At 38.5% G+C, this 20,277-nt stretch overlaps 1 protein-coding gene across 2 annotated transcripts in view; it reads right to left on the bottom strand.

Moving 5' to 3' along the window:
- LARGE1 (LARGE xylosyl- and glucuronyltransferase 1) overlaps positions 1-20,277 on the bottom strand; it is a 216,455-nt gene that overhangs the window by 131,923 nt on the left and 64,255 nt on the right. For both annotated transcript variants that reach the window (XR_011697439.1, XM_071551666.1), the window contains exon 4: positions 14,408-14,531. Coding sequence is in view for 1 of the 2 variants with exons in the window: in XM_071551666.1 (XP_071407767.1) it covers positions 14,408-14,531 (124 nt within the window). In the remaining variant the exon portion in view is untranslated. The remainder of the gene's footprint in view (positions 1-14,407; positions 14,532-20,277) is intronic.

The raw sequence follows: 20,277 nt of genomic DNA on the forward strand, positions 1-20,277 counted from the left end.
TTTCCATGTGGGTAGCCCTCAGCATGTACTGGTGCATGGGGTAGTTCCCAGGTGTACATCCCCTTGTTGAACTTCATGAGGTTCCTGTCACACCCTGTTACCTGTCAAAAAGTATTTTTTTCCATTTTCTTAACAAAATTCCTCCCTGTCCCAAAGAATATATAGCACCATAGCATTCCCTTGTGCTGCAACAAGTGCTTCTTGTTCAGCATGGTAAGATGGAATTCTGGCTGATGAAATGTTTTCCCTGGCAACATGTCCTTTAACACTTTACTCTGGAAAAATGCAATCTTCAATATTATATTGTTTTTGTCACTGCATTCACTGCATCTTCCTAGATATGCTTGGAAAAAAAGTCAATCAAAAAAATCCACAGCTATGACATACCATTCCCATCCCCACTCCAAAAAAAAGACACCCTTGGTGCACAGCTGACGTCCTAAATGTACCATTAAGGCCAGTATCTTGCTGGGTTGATGCACCAGGCTGAGAAACCGCAAGCCTGGAAGCAGAAGGCACCACTTGTATGCACCCCCACTCCTCTCAGAGATGGGCTTGTAAATGGGATCAAACAGAACCAAATCCCACCACCACCCAGACTTAATGACTGCAGATCCCTTTTTCTGGGGAAGGCAACAGCCAGCATGAAATAGAAGTCAGAAGCCAGAAAAGCCCAGGGGAAGTTGAAAAGGCAGTCTGTAGATTTTGCCTCCCCAGAGCTTTCATGCCACGTTTTGCCATTAAAATATCTGGCATCTAGAATATACTGATTAAAATAATTGTGAAGTAGGTTTTGTAATGAATGACTTGATGGAAATGTTGCTATCCAAAAGTAGTCATCATTCACTTATTTCAAATTCAACATAGGCACTATCTTCCTGAAGATAATACCAGTCAGGTGACAAACTAACTTCAAAGTCTTAAAAAAAGGCAAACAAAGCAAAACTTTCAGGCCACAGCAAAATCCTGAAGAGTGTTGTAAATCTGCACAAGTCGTAGCTGAACTGCTCTGAATTGTATCTGACACCGACTTGAAAACCAGTGCAATCTACATGATGAAAAGAACTTAGAGAAGGAAGAACCTCTGTGAAGGAAAACCAGCCAAATTCTTTGGTTGCTGCTGGCTTCAGGCAGCCCTTACAAATGTCCAAGGCATGGGAAACAACCCCAGAAAGTCTGATGTGTGAATCAGATAACAATAAAAATTGTTATTTCCTCAGATTGGATAAATAACTTCCTAGATACAGTTGATAACTTGTTTTCACAGCTTTTTCATTACTTGCTTAGTGCTTTGATGCTACTACAAACCCTAGAAGTAGCAAGAAATTCGTTTTTTAAATCAGATGATTTTTATTTAAGGGTTTTCATATTGTTTCTAAGCTGGAAGAAAACAGTACCACCATTTTAATGACAATCATATAACTAAGGTGTCTTTTTGCAACACAAAGCACAAAAAGAGGGGGTAAACAAGCATTATCGATTTGCTGGCACAGGGCAGGAAGTTTTTCTGATGCACAGTTTTTCTAGAATTGTTTCTCACACAGGAAAAACTTAATCTGTATGAATCGTAATCTGTTGTGAATATTTGTCATAATTTTCTCCACATTCCTGACACATGAGTTACAATTCCAGCAGCACTAACACAGACCAGGATTAGTTCTAGGGTAGTCCTTCTCATTTCACACTGACTACACCTCACAATGTCTAAGCTCTTTGCTGGGACATGTGTCTGAACCCCTTTCCCATTGTCTTGCTTCCAGGAGAGCAGTGTCAATGTCTTGTTGCAGAGATTGGGCTAAATGAATCATTGAGAAAAGAGGGGAATAGAAGGTTAACCTTTAAATACAAGTGTAACATTCATCCTTGCCTTTAGCACACTGCATTTCTTTCTTAATTTGAAAAAAAAAAAACTAAAGTGAGAGAGAGAGAAATTCCAAGTCACCAAAGAGCTTGAGAGGAAGAAGGTGACTGTCACCCGTAATAGTTTCCTCAGAAGGAAAGCCAAAAGGAATCTTCTTGCATCTCACCTTCAGAAAATCGCTGCCTTTGCTCCATCCTTGTCAGGTATCCAGCAGTCATTAAGAGAAAAGCCTTATTTAAAATAAAACAATCCCTTCTGTTAATGTTTGCTGGATAACTTTTAACTTCAACATTGAATTTAACTTTTCCCCACGTGATTACAGATTTCAATTATACTGATATTTTCCCCCCTCAATGCCAAAAAGTCCTTGGCTATTTATATGAATGGTTGTCAGGGACACCAGAAATCCAGCAAAGCTGGGTAACTTTTCTAGATTCAGAATTTCTAGTGCCTGAGTATTTCAAGAAATAATAACAACTCACACTAAGAAACAACTGTAGGGAGACAGGAATTTATACATTTTTTCTAAAATTATTTTTCTATTTCTGCTAGCCTTTGCTGCTGTTGTCCTTACTCATCACAGAAGCACTGGGAACTTCAACAGAATTCTGCCTCATCTGTCACATTAAGAAACAGATGGTATCTTCCACACATACACGCAACAAGTCTGGATACAATCACCAGCGAGCAGAAACGTTGAGATAGAAATGGATGATTATGTGAACCTCTGGGTCCTGGATAATGTAGAGCAAATGCAGAAACTATGGAGCAAGCCACAACTGGAAAGGAAGATTAGATACTAAAAAGGCAGAACAAACAAAACCTCCCAAATCAGCATCAGCATACTACAAAGGAGAATAACTGCAAATTAATTCTCATCTTGGTAGCAAAGTCCATAACACAGTCTGATTGATGCTGAGGGTTCTTTTTCTTCCTTTTTTCCCCTTTCTTTTCAAATCGCTCACCAATACACACATGCACAAAAAGGGCAGACAAGTGGGAAAAACCTGATTTAAGGATGCTTCTTCTAAACAACTTCCTTAATAACAAAGTTAAGTGAGGGCGCCAAGAGCTAATTCATGCTCTGTGTTTGGAACCAACATACTTTATGTGGATGAAACTGCAGACTGTTATATAAAGTTAAATTTACCTTGGTTTTGTTTTTTTTTTTTTTGTCTCTGCCATTTAGGTAACAAAACATTCAGAAAAACCTCTTTTCCAGAAAAGAAATGGCCAAAAGATAATTCACTTACTGGGATCTTTGAGGATTATCTCCCTACCCTGAGATATTTGGCTTTCCTCCCACCTTGCTTAGCCCCATCAAACTCAAATGGCCAGTTGCCTTTTGATTACTTTTCTTTACTCTCATTTGGGACATTCTAAATTTTCTCCACTGTTTCTTGCTATCTCAAAAATGCTGAATTTCCTCTTTTTTTTTTTCTCTACTCATTTCTGCAAGATGAGACTGTAGAACAGAAGAGTCTGTGCAGTCTCAGTTAGTGCTGTTTCTTGTCCCTTTGGGGCCCTTGGCCTCAACTACAGCTGTTTTCACGGTGGAGGACCTACAAGAGTTAGAGCATCCCAAGTGAAGTCAGTGAGAACCAGTCAAACACCAGGATCCCAGTCCTACCTTTCCAGAACAAGCAAAAATGCAAGCCTTCCCTAAAAGGTTAAGAGAAAGCCTTCTTCAATTTATTTAAATTCCTGTCAGTGAATGAGTGGAAAGAGACACACAACCTAGACTAGGTAAAATGGCAGGAAGCCAGAGCTTTCTGCTAAAAGCTGACAGACAGGTAGAGCTGGCTAGAATTTGCCCAGTGTTGAAAAGTAACTCGTGGCTGGCCTTCGCACTTCATCTGTTTGGAAAGATAAGAAAGATCAATTGCCCACTTTAATTGCTAGTGAGCTCAATCAACAAGCTCTTTGTATTAATCTATCAGGGAAGATACTAATCCATGAAAATACTATCTTTGTCAGCTTTTTAACTTTATAACTATGCAAATATATGCGCCTTAGCTGCAGCCATTATATGTTCTGGCAAATTTCCATGCAGCTCTTGGGGTCAAAGTCCAGAGGCATCCAATCTGTATTTTGCATGATGTCAGGATATTAAACAGGTGTCATCAAGATGCACTGTTCAGAATAAAAAGTAGCACCATATCCTGCATAATACATGTTATGTAGGATAGAAAACAGCCTCAGCTCAGTGACAAAAATTTATCTGAAATGATATTTTTTCCCCTACTGGAAAATTTGTGCAAGAGTCCTTTTTTTAAGGATGATGAAAGAAGGCTGCAGAACAGATACAGTGAATCTTGCTAACCAAGTAATGCCTGGCCTGAGACTGAAGGTCTAAAATATTAGTTATCATGTGCAAAAAAAATCTGCAACCAAACCCCCAGAATACTGAGGGAATGACTTCTCACCTGTTTGAAAGATCTTATCCTGTTTGTCTCCATGCAAAACTATGAGTATTTCAATGCAACCGCCAGAGTGGCAAAAGAACGAATCAAAGAATATCTCAAGTAGGAAGGACTCAAAAGAACCATAAAGTCCAACTCCCTGCTCCTTACAGGACTACCTACAGCTAAACCATATGACTAAGGAGGTCGTTCAGATGCTTCTTCAAGTTTGGTCTTATGACCTGAGTTCAAGAGCTTGGTGCCATGACCCTGGGGAGCCTGTTCCCGTCACCGACTACCCTCTTCCTTTCCTGATGTCCTAGTATGATTTGTGGAAAGGATGTAGGAATGCAGCTTTTATCAGACCTCTGACATCCTAATAGAAGTCAAAAAATAGCAAATACATACAAGAAAAGGAATTAATGCTTCTACTCAGAAGAAAATTCCTATCTACCATCTGGTATCTCGCCAGTAAAATTACCTCTCTCTAGACCTAAACTTCCACTTTTTCTGTCTTAAGAATGAGAAAGAATGGTAAAACTTCAACAGCTGAAAATGCTGCACCAAAAAAGAGGCCGTTAGTAGGTGGAACACACATCCATCTAGTGTAATAAATTCTATATCCCATAAAGAACTACTAGTTCTCTTATTTTCAGCAAAAGTAAAGAATTTGGAGGAAAACAAATCATCCTCCATACTGCATGGTTGGAGGTCAGATGAGTGGAACTTCTTATATTGCAATTATTTCTTCAAGAGAACAAAAATGATATGAAGCAGTGTTCTTTTCTCCAGTGGTAAGTATTACAATAGATCAAAACTCCTGGGGACTAAAAAGCTCCAGGAATAAATCTGGAATAAAAAGGACAATAAAGGATAAAATGTATTACAATTATGAACAAGCAAATTTACAATAACCTAGTACAAGAAGCAGTGAATGCAATGGTGGGGGGAGAAGGGAGAATTGTTCTTTTTCTTTCTTATTAGAAAGAGCTAAGATGTCTCTCAAACAATGCAGCACTAACTAGAGAAACAATCTGAAGAAAATAAAGTCATTATTGGGAAAGCTGGGCTTCTTCAAAGCAAGAAATACTGAACTTTAAGTTCATGACACCTGTCTGGTTTATTGCCTAGCTTCTGGTTTAATATTGTCAATTGCTTCAAATAACAGTGAATTTGGATGAGCAGTGTTTAAAGGAAGTGTCCATGTAGCAGACATGTAGCTCTTACACTTCTTGAAACATCTGATGTAAGGGCTCAGACCATCGGTGTCATCCTAATTCCATGTGATTTTGTAGTTTAACACTGAGGACCATCAGATAAAAATGCAGTTAGATAGACAGGTGAACACAGATCCTAAATGCCTGATTAAAACAATACAGAGGGAGATATTTTACAAGGCTTTCATCTATTTCACCTAAAAACTGTGGAATCCATCCAGCTGTGAAACAGATCAAACCTGAAATAATGGAGTATATTGAAGAATTATCAAGCAATCAAAAAACTATTCAGTTTTCATCCTTGTTTCTGAATGAGTGAGACCTAGACACGATCAACTTAAGGTTAAAGAATATAACTTTTTCAGAATTGTTTGATATGAAAAGTTGTATCTCCACTAAGAGAAATTTCACAATTTAGAAATTTAAATGTTTTCATATCAAGTTGACTCAAGTCAAGTTACTATCAGTGGTATCTCAATAACTTTACTATGTATCTCAAAAAATAAAAATTTGCAGGATTAAGTCAGTTTGACCTGAAAAGTGAAAACTCCACTAACAGAAACAAAATTTCAATTCAGAAGTTCAAATGTCCTCATATCAAGCTGACTCAAAAAGAAATACCATCAGTGGAATCTCATTAATAATGCTGTTATATATCTCCCTTTTGAAGCAAGTGCTCAATCTCCAAATCAGTCTAAACACCCTTACCCTGACTGAGATGGTTTCAGAAGACCTATAAGAAGAGTGACTTCAGCATTTCCTTGAGCTGTGTCAGGCACACAGCACAACTTGTCATTTCCAGTGCTGTGAAAAAGTGTCATACAAAAAGGTGTGTCCAGGCAAGATGAACATAATTTTCCCCTACAACAATGACTATTCCAGCCCTAGTCCTTCAGAATACTTTGTGCCTATAATGCCTGCTGAACTGCCCCATGGGAAGTAGCTCAGATCTGAACTGTTGTGCAACACCTTCCTGAATTTCAGTAGTTTCTCAGAAACAAGCCAATGCCAAGTACTTTACAGATTATGAATTCTAACAATTTCAGCTCCCTAGTGGTGAATCAAGAATATTCTTGGAGTCCTTTCAGCCTGCTATAATTTTTTGGCTTATCAGTCAAGCATGGAAATATGTATATGTCAGTTCTTTGTAAACCTAAAAGCAAGAATCACTAAACATCCTCACTAGGAATGCCCTGGACAGTCACTGCTGTTCTTCTATTAGTAATCAAATGCCTTTTGACAGGCAGGTATCCTTGTGAGCAAGTGAAAAGCCATTAAGACCTAAGACTATCTAAGATCTAGTCATATGTCTTCTCAGCTTTTTATCTGCTAGTATCAAGAAAAGAAATTGTGCTGGAGCACAGGATGACCATTAACTCTCCCCAGCAATAGAGGGGATATACAACCTATACCCCTCACCCAGATCAAAGTGTTAAAACAATTTCCCTATGTCTCAGGGTAGGAGAGAAAAATGCTTTCATTTCTATGGATGGATGATAATGTTCAACGAAAACAGGGATAATAATGTAATGGGGATGTATAGCACAAATAATAGTTGCATCCGTTGGTTCAAGACACTGTCTTTTTATTTTTTTTCCAGAGCACCTTTTTTAATTTTTGTCAAACTGAGTAATTTTTTGAAAATCCCATGTGCAGTTTTTCATCTTTTTCTCATTCTCTGCTAAAATTGCCTTCCCTGAAGATGCAGCACATGTTGCTGCAATGAGCAATGTTTAAGAAGCTGAATGCCAAACAGAAATCCTTGCTATTGAAATGTCACAGTCAGCTACTATGATACAAATGGGGGTGATGTAAGTGGAAAGGAGCTGGCTCCTTATTCCTCACTGCACATATGTTACAAAGAACAGCTACTCTGGCTTCCTGGTGGAGGTAGGACAGAGCAACTGTACTGTTTTTCCCTAGAATCAAGAAAAAGGTGGAGCTACAGAGAAGCCCACCACAATTAGAAATAAGTTATAAGACTAACAAAGAACTCCAATGTTTTTTAAAAGCATCGGCAACAGCAGGAAAGTATAGGGGGTTTACAAAGGCAGGCATGATGCTTTCTTCTGGAATAGCAGTGGAAGGACTCCACAGTAGGACACAGTAGGTTGACTGAGATGCTTGAAAGAGGCCCAGGAAGTACTGCACCGCCTTGCATTGCACAGCTTCATCCCAGTACACTAAATTCTTACAGTTCCAAATCTCAAATTAACTGACAACATTTGTAAATCCAAACAGAAATTACATAAAAATCTGCAAAAAGCTACTCCGCATTTGGTATCTTGCCTCCCTCCATAAAAACAGTCAAGAGATGAGGCTGCTCATGAAAATTAGATGTCACTAAGCAGATGACAACTGCTGGAAGTCAGAAACGGCACCAAAACCAATTTCTGACCAGTCTCGCCAATTTTCACGGCACTTTTTTCATGACTACTTGTTTAGAATAGACAGAATTTTAAGACCAAGCTTGATTTTATGTAATATTACGTTCTTCACATTCTAGATCTGAATAATAACAGAAAACACATCTAAGTAAAAGTCTGTAATGTTGCATGGCTTTTTTTCTGTTGTGTGCAGAAGAGGGACTGGGAGGGCAGAGGAAGTACTGCTTAGGCTACTCAGTTTGCACAGATAGATTCTGACCACTTCACAAAGGTTCCACTGTGCTGGGCAGTTTGAATTGCTATCTGTTTCTTGGTGGATACTCATTTCCTCCCAAACAGTCTGAAGGAAAATATCCTGGCTTACAAAACCTGGTCTGTTAATGTCCAGTCATCTGTACTAAAAAACACGGATAAAAGACTCTGTTCTTAACATGGTATTCTTGCATCACAACCACAAGCATATTTTATTACCTGAGACTTCGCAACTCTAGTATTCAATATGTCCATTACCAAATACACAAAGTCTCAATTATTAAATGGAAATTCAAATCTAAAACTAAGCCATGGAAGTTGTAAAGATCTGTACAATGTTTTGATTATAGAATTTGGTTTTCAAAATCTTAAATTTGTCTATTTAAAAAAAAAGAAGAGAAGGGGAAAGGGCAGGAAGAAACAGCAGTCTATGCCTATTATTTCACTGACATGCAGTAGACCAGTTTATAGAAAGACTGGTGAAATACAGAAGGATTGCAAGCCCACTATAACATGTGATAGTATTTGATCAAAACCTCAGTGCTGTAGAAACAATTTAATTGAATACTTACCACTGTGTTAATGAATGTAAACACAAACAGATGCTGTGTCATTCTGTATTGCATTAATAACAATTAGATCTCGTATATGAAGTGGAAAAGAAAGCAAGTAAAGTAATGTACTTCTGCTTTATAACTTTGTGTGTTTGCCTCTGAGGCATACAGTGAACTACTTAACAGATAAACAATCATGCACTGCCCTTGAACAATATATAATCTGCATGCAGTGCAATGCAAATAGAGTCTAACCGTTACAATCTCTGATAGTTACAGGTTAGTCACTGTTACTCTGAAATAAATTGTTAGGGATGGCTACCTCTGCAACTGCTTGACCAGGAAGATGGTAGAATTCAGGAGAATGCTGACCAATTTTGTTATTCAAGGATTTACCAACACTGCTATCACTGTCACCTTCTGCAGTTGGTGTGAAAAACCTGTTCATCAAATACACTCTCACATCTTCACAGCTGCCACTCAGGTCCCTCTCTCCCACATTCAGCAGGTAGTATCTGCCATTCTGTTGGAAGTATTCACTTGACCATGGTTCCAATATTGGTATATGGCGATGCACAAAACCTCCAGCCCTATCTATGCTGTCATTCATTGAAAAAGCTTCTGCTGGTAGCCAAAGATTTCATGGCATTTGAGCTGCTTTTGGTGTAATTTGCTGCAAAGACATTTAATCAGAGCATACTTTAAAACATCTAACATTATTTGGCTATTGACTTAAAAGAATTCTTGTATGGACAATAAAATGGGCCAGAACACTTGGTTGCTGTCTGGATGGTAAAGAGAGTCTCCATAGTAAGGGTCCTTGCAGGGTCATCTTCGTTTGATTAAGTGAGACTTATGTTTCTGTCCAAATTTTTGTAATGCAGCTGGCCTGTGGTCCTACATGACCACTGCAAAACATCACTACAGATTACCTTAACCTATACACAAACCATTACCTAACTATCTTAGGTACATACAAAGGATTGTCCTGCATGATCATTTCTAGACACGTAGGAACTGTTTCTATTGTCTCACTCTTACACAATTGATTAACTTTGCAGCAGAAACTGTCTGTGAATATCTGGGACAACCAGATTCTTCACCCAGGATGTTAATCAACATGCTTAAGCATACAAACTGGTCTAGGCACAGCAGGGGCTGCCTTGGCAAACCCAAGAGGTGTCTGAAATTCCCACTGGGATAGCTCCTGTAGCAAGCTGTCAAATACTTCTTGTACAGATGGCCAGCAGTTCAATCAATCACCTAGTTACAACTTGGTATGCTTTCTCAAAGCAGCCCCTTTGTCTCATCTATGCAGACGACAAGCCTAAGAGTTCTTGGACCACTCTGGGAATTTGAGTGCATTGCGAGTGCACACAGGCACAGCTCTGAGACCCTGTTACACTATGATTATAATTAAAGAATTAAACTTTATTTTTCTGCTTATATCTCACAGCCCTTTGTCCATCTATCTGTCCAAATAATGTCAACATCTGACCTAGTGAACTGCCTTTACAGTTCAGATGGAAGTGTCTAAGAAGTGACTAATCTCATAATTTAAATAATGTCAACATCTGACCTAGTGAACTGCCTTTACAGTTTAGATGGAAGTGTCTAAGAAGTGACTAATCTCGTAATTTAAGTATCGGCCCTAAAGTTAGGTGATCTTTATGTCACACATTGTCCCAGCTTGGTTTTGCTCTCTAGATCAGACCACTGTTTTTGACTGAGTGTGCAGGCTACAACATTTCTGATATGAAATCACCTAATGCAGTACTGGTAGTCAGATTTGGGGTCTGTTGTTTTCAGGAACAGTAAAAGCTGTAAAATTTTCCATATATGCAGCAAGTATGGAGGATTTTGCATTTCACTTTCAGGTCAAATGCTCATCTACTGCAAAAAACTATTCACCATCCTTTTAAGTTCATAAATCAACTGCAGCACATTTGTGGGCTAAACTATTTAAAGGAGATGGTTTTTCTGCTTTATCAGTGATGAAGAGATTATGCTTATCTGGGCCATCAAGATTTACTCACAGAAGAGCAGGTAACTGTTCTCATTCTCCCTTCTGCTTTCTTCAGTCCACCTGATGATGTTGTCATCAGTCTGTCAGGCAACATCTGCGAAAACAATCTCACCTCACCTGTATTGCACCCATCACAGGTACAGTACTGTTTTATTGGCTGTTCCTTCTGCTCTGGGACAGTGCAGATCACAATGGGTTTAATGCCTATACTTCCTTTACCCCATTAAACAATGAAGTCTAGAAGCCAAGTGCTCATGCTACATATCTTCAATAGTTTGTTCTGGAGTTTCTTCATATAAGACTGAAAGAAACCCAATATACTGCAGCCTGATATTTGCAAGTCACAGCATCAGGTCTTTTAGATCAATGTTTCACAGGTATGTTTTTTCCTTTAAATGTTCAAAGAAGACAATTTTTAGCTTCCTGATATTTTATGGGATGCAGTGCTGTAATAGGAACATCTACTGCATTTGGACCAAAGCTGAATAACATGATTAAAGTGATCATATAAAGTGAATCTACATTGCCAAGTAACTTTCTAGATTGTAGTCACAGCCATATGCGACCACATAAATTTGGAAGAGTTCTGTGTGGGCCATATTGAGTAGAACAAGAATGAAGTCTGTAGCCATGGAATAGTTCAATTACTGGCACCACTATCAGCTGCCAACACTTCCAGGATGCTTATTGCTGACTACTAACTGCAGGTAGCAAGTTTAGCTAATGGGAGAAAGCTCACAACCTGAACAGCTTGTAACTTGAGGGAGAGGTTTTAAGCACCCATCTATCTCCTTGTAGTTATTAGCAAGGAGACAGACCAAGTTATGTTGGGGGAAGTTAACGAGCATCTTAGTAAACTGACTGTTAAAATCATCAAACTAACTGGTTTCAAGAAATATATCCAGCAAGCTCCTCTCTCAATTGTGTCTGACTCTTTTCCTGGAAGTGCTGTTATTCTGGCTCAGCTCCACACTCAAGTCTCTTTCTCTTCTGCCCCATCCCTTATCAGGTGTCTTAAGAAAAGATACACCTTTCCCTGGCCATTCTTTCCTGTGCTCCAGTCCCCTTCCAACCAGGCTGCTGTTAGTTTGGCAGCACCTGCTTCTATGGAAAGAATGAATGCAGGCTCTTTGTGATGCAACATGAATGTGAACAGCTGTGTCACCTCGCAAAAGAAAAATAAGTCTTCTCTAAATTTTGAAAGGAACATCTGACATGCTTAGTTTGCAGCAGCAAAGTAGGTATGTTTGTTTGCTGGCCCTAGAAATTCTGATATAATCAGTGGTACCTTCTTTTCCCTTTCTTGCAATGAAGCATCCAGTTCTGTAAAACCTGAGAGAAAACAACAGCCACAGCTCAGCCTAATTTTCTACACCTTCCTTCAGGACACTGGTTGCTCTAACCCTAAGCTATACAGCACATATTTTAAGAACTGTGGGATATTTTAAGAAGCATTGCCAAATATTGTAGTCTCCAAATTCTGCCTTTTAAAAAACTAACATGTTAGTGGACACTATAGCCTGAATTCTAAATAGCAACCTGAAAATGAAAAAGCATCCATACTATTTATGGAGGATCTAATATTACGTGCTCCCTTCCACTGTTTGAGCAGGAACAGAAGTACAAGCAGGACTTTTCCTACGACTTAAGGGCTTAAGCTAACATGCCAGCTCCTGCTGCATTAGAAGGAGGCAGCTGGAAGCTCATACATACCCAGTGGGGAAAAACCAAACATGAAATGAAATGTTTTCTGTAGCAGCCAAAACGTGTCCCAAACCCACTGAACACTGGTGAATGAAATCTAAGCAGAAAATTCTCATGCTATTGTACAGCCTAAACCTTTTTAAATGTCAGGAATTGGTATTGATTACAGGTTTTGAATAAAAGAACTGCAGAGGGTAATTTAAACTGAAACACAGTATATACTGTAACTGTGGATTCACAGATCACTCTAGAGAAAGATAGACTTTCTAGTAAACATTCCAGCATCAGCTCTATGCTTTCTTAACACCAGGCAGCACAATATAGCTCCCAAGAGTACAGATGAAATACATGAACCCAAACCAATCATTAAATCCTCTCTAGAGGCTATGTGGGAAACAAATGAGATGAGCTTCTACAGCTGTCTGTAAACAGCTCCTCCGTCTTTGCTAAAACTTGCAAAATGATTTGGATATGAGCCAGCATCATACCTGGCTTTTTAAAAATCCTGGTGTATTTGCAACTCTTTGGTCTTCTTTGGCAGTGTCTGTCACAGTCACCAATGCTGAGCACTATATCCTGTGTTTTTTGGCTACTGAAATCAAGGAAATTGCTTGGTAAGCAGTGTGAGCTCGAACAAACCGGGAAAGATCTATTTATGCATCAACACCTGCATCCAGTGTGAAAGTGGTCCTCAACCTAAAGCCCATGGGTTACGTGCAAGTCAGTCAAATGCTGATTGGGGTCACCAGTCATATAAAAATTAAGGCTGAGCAAAGACAGAGGGAAAAAACAAGAGTTTGCTCTGTAGCCTTCAATCTGCATAGTGCTTTGCCTATAAATCAGCAAGTTAGAGATCCCTAAAGTAAGCTCTCTTGGTTATTATTTACTTAACTAGATTGGACCGTACCCAAATGACCAGAAGGAAAACAGTAAGAGGTCTGTCTTACCCAGATGAGAGGCTAATTAAAAATCCTACAATTTGCAGAAAAGCACATGCAACATAGACACATACAAGATTTGTAGGAATAAACCTCCTCTTTCCTACGAAGCTATGAAAAACAGAAGGGAGATCTCTGGCTAATTAGGTTAATATCAGCTTATAGCTTCATTTAGAGGAACCAATAAAAATTAAAAAAAATTAGAAATGAAGTATTTTTCTCAAGGATATTTTTTTCCCTTTTTCAACTCCTACTAAAACTTTCTGTATTCAAGATTCTACAACATGGTGTGCTTTGTGGTTATCCCTTAATTAGTACAGCAATTTGCTAAATTTTGTTTTCAGCTTCTTTCAGGGTGCTGTTCAGAACAGTCTGATAAGTCATACAAATTATTGCCACCAACTCCAAATGTTAAAATCTGAATACTTCATTCTACCTCCACAGCTAAGAACATGCTGCTCAAAATCAATGCTTGTGCCTCCGTGTTCTAATTTAAACTTTGTAACTATGAAAAGATAATTACTTTATGTTTTGAGGAAGTGATTTTTTCCCCCTTGGAACTCTTTTCATATTCATTTTCTTTGAGAATGCATCCAGATAAAAAAAGGTGTTTCAAACTGTAGTATTGAGACCTTGTCCAAGTGTGTGTACTTACGGTGTTACACATCCATGCTTAAGGAATCCAAGGCAGTTGAGTGTTTTCAGTAAAGACTTGGACTGGTTGACTAAGATACTTAGGATCCACCACTGCTACTAGCAAGATGTCTCCTTAGAAAAACCAAATGTGATCAGATGGACAGCCAGAATCCTCCTGATAGCAGGTGAAATTCTAAGCTGCCAAACAACTTATTCCATTAGCAGAGAAACTGCACTGATTTTAGAAATGTAGTCTTTTCCAGTTAAGTGTAACTGGGGTTACACTCCTCTAAGTTGGAATTAGTTGCAGTCATGGAGAATATTTTAGCCAGTGGCTCACTTGCAAGTCACCAGTCAGGAAAAATGAATAGAAAAGGGATGATATGAAATCAGAAGTACATGACTAACACCTGTGTATGTCTGTCTTTACCTTGAGCTCATCTGCATCATAGAAGTCTATGCGCACAGCAGGGACCATCCACGTCTGGAACAGAGTTGCCAGGATCTGTTTGGCAATTGCATCTGCGATGAGGTGAAAGTGGAGTGGGTTTCGCCTAATATGAGAAGGGAGAGAAATGCATTAGTTCAAAGGTTCCTAATTCCTGTTCTTAAAGGACAACATAAGAATGTACAAAACTTTATCTGTGTCTAAGATGCCAAGTTTAAAGCCTACAGCATGTTTGGCAGAGTCCTGCTCTGCGGCCAGAACACTGAGACACTTAAAATTTGAACATGCGTGACAATAATAAAAGTACTTAATCAGTTTCTGGGTGGTTGTAAACAAACACAGATCCCCTGATTTCAGCGGAATGTAATGATTTGTAACAGCGAAAGATCTTGTCCCTTCTACTGGCTCCTTAAAAGAAGGCCAAGTTAATCTCCCTTGGGGGCTTGAGCTGTGAAAGTGGTTGCTTTCAGTTTCTAGGTCAACCTGGTAACTTATCTTTGTGGTAGGAACAGTTGTCTGTGGAGAAGTGGAGGTGGAAGGGAAGATTAAAAAATAATCATTTCAACGAGGTGAACTTCTGGGACCATTGACTTTACATAGATCTTTTCTACAAAGGAAACCTGCGGAATCAACAGCTGTTCTACAGAAGCCCAAAGTTAAAACATTTCAGGTGAGTGCACATAGTGAATAGAATGGAGATTGCAAACTTCCCCACATCTTTGTTCCTAGGAGGGAGGGATGGTTACAGAAAGGCAGGAAGAAAGAAAACTTCTTACTTCCAAACACCATATTTGTACTCACCTCTGTAGTTACAGGACTTGGGTTAATTGAAAAGCTTCAAAACAAGACGAGTGAAGCCAGTATCAGCAAGACTGGCATGGTTTGACAAAGTGTATGAATTTTTCTACAGTAATGTGAACTTGGACATTAAAAATACCTTGTTCAAATCCTTTAACCTCCCTACCTCTTTGAAAGACTGTAAGCAGTAAAATTTGATCTTAACTTCTGTGGTAGGAGTATAAAAACCTGCCAGTGGAAGTTAGTCATGAATTGCAGTCTTCTACATTTATCCCTAGCTTAGCAACTTTCCCTGTCAGCAGAGGAGAGAATTTGCAAAAGCCACTAAGAAAACAGTTTAGACAGTAGTTTAGACTTAGGCATTGGCTTAACCTTTCCTCAAAACCCCTAGAGGGGAATAGTGGATTCACATTTCTATGAAATTTACAAAGCTAAATGGGTGTACTTGTTAACTGATATTTTTCACCTAAAAAGGTGCTTCAGATGTTGATTAAGGTGAAAGATAACTGATGCTACTACATTCTTTGGCGTGAATGAGAAGTGAGGAAACGTATGCCAGTGCAGGACAATGTACTTCCAGTTACACTTTGGGGCTTAACCCAAAGATGATGGTTATTTTTTTCTCCATTTCCTGCATTAATGAACAATATGTGTCATCTTATTTAATGTTTCTCTTCCTTCTTTGATCAGTAATACTGCTTCCCACTGAACAAAGTCTACAAGAAAATGTAAAAACACATATAATGGTCCATAGTGTCATAACAGACCTCTCAGCAGAAACAAGAGATTGTGAGAAGCCATGTATGGTTGGATTTTGCAGTGTTAGGATCCAACCCAACACCCAGGGTTGCCAGTGAAGCTGCTGTGTTGGCCTCAAGGATGTTGTGGCTCACATTACAAGCTTCCAGGAAAAGAAGAAAAGGGCTGGGTAGAAGCCTTATATATGAGATAATCATGATGGCAGAATAAACCCACAGCTGACCTGCATTTAACAATATACAAAACACTAAGCCACAACAAGCTTTCCAAAATGACAAAGGTCTTCCAACAATCTCCAGCTTGCCCTGGCGGGAGGAGGGGAGAGGGAAAGGCATAAACTACCAGCTGCTGAGTGTCTCATTACCAAGCAAAAGGGATCACAGCAATTACATCTGCTTCACCAGCCCAGCAGGAGAGTAGAAGAGGACATCCTGGCTCATGCAGATTCCGCAGTAACCAGGCACCTTGCCAAGAAAAAATCGGAAAATAGCAGTGGATCAGGAAATACATATCATTAGCAGAGCCAAGGCCAAGGGAAACAAAGTACAACACCAGTGGCCTTGGGTACAGGCAAAGCAGTATCTCAAGACAAATAGATGTTGAATGTCAACATAGACATTCCACACAGGTCCCTCTGCTTAGCAGGGGCTAAGTCTGAATTCTGGTAGAACTATTTCCCAGCTGGTGTTTTTCAGTAATTTCTTTTCCTTTATTTTTCCAGGGTTATTTATTTATATACTACAAAGTAGAATGCGAAGAGTAAAAAATCAGTTAAAAACAAGAAAACTCTGTCTTCCTTCAAACTATCATTTAGTTAAATATAATTGATATAAAATATTTCAAGATGAAACACACTAGTTGAAATGAAAAAAATCAAGACACAAAGACACTCAGATGTTCAGTAGCAGTTTATACTTATCTGAATGACCCAGAGTGTATGAAACTTAAATGGGACCAAGTGGGTGACATTTTCTTTAGTTCGTCTCCTACTGGGAAAAAGAAAAAAGGAGTAGCTGTACTCCCACACAGAAATCTCTTTCAAGTTGCTAGCCTTGTGGTAAAAATTCAGCTGGAAGGAAAGTGTGTGTCAGAGGCAAAGCAGAAGATTATCACTTATAAAAATATATCCTCAAAACAGTATAGAGACCTGATGACATCTACAACTAAATGTGCATCAGCCACAGAAAATTTCAGTCCAGATGAGATTTTAGTTCTGTGAAATGTGAGGTTTAGCATAGTGCTAGAAGCCAAGAGAGCACAGACTCAAAGCTGGAAGACCTTCTGAAGATAACAGTACTAGCATACACACAGATGACATCTTTCACCTCTTCTGGTGCCTGCAATATGCAAAGCCTAAAAGAAAAAGATTGCTTCAAAGGGTTTATGAAACAAGTTTAGAAGCTTAAAGATCAACCAACATCCACCATAAAAGATATATAAGATTCTGTAAGATGAGAGATCTTCCTCAAGAAATACGTGAAAAGGATGTCATAATTATTTGCCAAAATATTGAATCACTGGCTCTAAGGATCATGGGTGACAACCAGGATATTATGAAGGATTCCACTGAAAGCTGTACTTCATTAGACTTGGACATTTTGCTGTACCATTTGGTATCAGTGAAAGCTATTCCTGTATTCCCACTGGTCTTCCAGAAGAGAGACATTTTGGGATATAAACTTTATAAAACTGAAATGAAACTGTATTGCTCCTATGGTAAGTTAAGGGATAGTGATGCAGAAAGCTTTCCTTCACCAGCATTTAGCAGCTACAGTTAGGAAACTCTGGGTAAGGCAGTGGGAGATGCTCAAGTCCTCTGAGGAAGGTCTGAGAATACCTCCCCTGGGTAACAAAGAAAGGTGACGTGGTCTGTGAAGTTCAACGAGCAACTGAAGACACAGAAGATTGCCAGTAGAAATTGAGTGGCATGAAACTGAAAATATGATGCTCTGATTAAAGAAAAACTCCCTTCTGCTGTGAAGACAGATCGAGTTATGAAAAGGATTTCAAATTTGTGCTTTCCAGCAACAGCAGAGGCAAATCTATAGTTAATGAGATGGCCCAACAGGTTGTTTCCAATTTCCTGAGCCTAAGGACTCCTGTGCAACCCACTTGTTAGGTTGAAAGGAACCTGGAATCAAGTCTTAGGAGAAAGTGATGACCAGCATAAGAAGCCTCTTCTGCTCTCACTCCAAATGGAAGGTGGTCTTCCTTTGACTTCAACTTCTCCAACCAACTCAAAGCACAGCTATTTTGTTTTGCTTATTTTTAATGTATATAACTCAGTTTTCACTGGGCACATCAAAAGACCTAAACCCCCCACATATGGTAGAGGCTGTTTATATCTTCTACTGCTAGAAATCACTGCACTGTAAATTGTGACAGTATCTGCAACTATGGAATAATATGAGTCCATATATGGCAATTGTGATAAACTTCTCCTGCAAAACTAATGGGTTTTGGAAAATTCTCAGTTTTCCTGTGAATTAGTATGTTTAGAAATCAAGGTTTCTAGTGTCCTGGGTTTCAGAATAGGCAGTCCTTGAACTCTTGAGTCCCACATCTTTGTTTCTGTGCTACAGAAGCAGGTATTGAGATAGCCACAGAATTTCTCACAAGGTCCATAAACACTTAATCTAATTTACCTCAAAGATTTTGAAAATCTGAATTTTTACCAACTACAACTTCTCACGGTTTTTGCTACATAGAAAATGCTGATGCACTAATGTCTTAATGTGGTAAAATGTAATTTCAAAATATGGGTATTTCCCTTGAAGTGGAAACTCTAGGTTTTAAGCACTCTATTTAGAAAACTGCAGATCTTCATATATTAAATTATTTCCACTTGTCTTAAGATCAGAACACTATCTGACAAAGTAAACCATATGTAAAGAGCACACATTTATTTTCCTAAATTACTTTCCTCAAAAGTGAATGAAGAGAGGTTCTGGCCAAGATTTTCAAGCATGGATGCTTAAATACAGGCTCTTAGACCTAAATATAGGAGTTCGAATGAATGCTCTCATTTTCAAAATTGCTGAGGTCCTATAAAGTTAGTAAAAGGAAAAGATGTCAGTAATTTTAAAAGTCAGGCCATTAATTTAGGATCTTATTCCAAGAAAGCCATTTCTCTACATTTTTTTATCATGATATCTTATTTTTGAATTTCAAAACATACTCCTGATCAGAGTTATGATCTGCTTGCTCAGGCATTTGTGATCCTTTCTTTTCGAATAGCCACTGCCACAGAACTAAGTACAAAAATCTACAATTGAAAAAGGGAGCAGGGAACCAAAACCCACTCTTCCCTTTTGTACTGTTCCATAGCTCAATTGTTAGTAATAAAAAAAGCAGCTGCTTGGCTGTTTGGTTGCACAGTTCTCTCTGCAACAGAGGAATTTTATTTTCTAAGAATATAAAAAGGTCAGTAGCCCAGGGGATTTACTCCCAAACCCTATACTTTATTAAGGGAAGAACAACAAGGTAATACCTTTTATATATAAATTATAAAAGGAAGCTTGGGAATTTTTTTCCTAGTGCCCATATGAAAATCCCTCTCTCATACGTGGAGAATTTTAATGTGAAAATCAACAAGATTTTTCATACCCCTTCACATCCAGTATTAATTAAAATGCTCCCCAAACTACTGGAGAGATCTTAAATATGCACTTGCTACATCATTCATGGATCTTCTTGTTTATAGAAGTTCTTTGGGAAGTGGGAAGTAATGAGATTTCATGGGCAGATTTTTTAAAACATTGTTTTCTGCATTATGCCTCTATTGTTAGGACAGCTAGAAAACACAAAAAAAAGTGTCCATACTGATGCATTTATATGGATCAGAGTAACCAGGTCATGTTTTATAGTTTTTACTAGAAAAATCTCCCACAGAATAGACTGACATGTTAGAAAAGTTGGAAACAATGACAGAGGATTTAAATTCTCAAATTAATTCCATTAAGGCGAAGTGGTCTCCATGGAATTTAGCCATTAGATTACATAAGCTTTAATTACCAGCCAGAGTTGACTTGTGACTCTTACTTGGAAATTACATGTTATTCATTTTATTTAATTTAGATTTTGATTTGGTTTGCCTTTAATCTACTTGTTCTAAGATAAAAAAGTTCCTTATTCATACAGCAATCTGTAACACAGTTTTATATTCTGATCTTAAAAATGTTCAGACATGGGCTCAACTTTAAGGTTATAAGCAGCATTCTTAAAGGAAAGAGGGTACTTCCTATTAAAAAGCTTTTGTCTAGCTGACTGGTTTTGTTTATATACCTTACAAACAC

Source organism: Pithys albifrons, chromosome 3 (genome assembly GCF_047495875.1).
Source record: "Pithys albifrons albifrons isolate INPA30051 chromosome 3, PitAlb_v1, whole genome shotgun sequence".
NCBI classification, from domain to species: domain Eukaryota; kingdom Metazoa; phylum Chordata; class Aves; order Passeriformes; family Thamnophilidae; genus Pithys; species Pithys albifrons.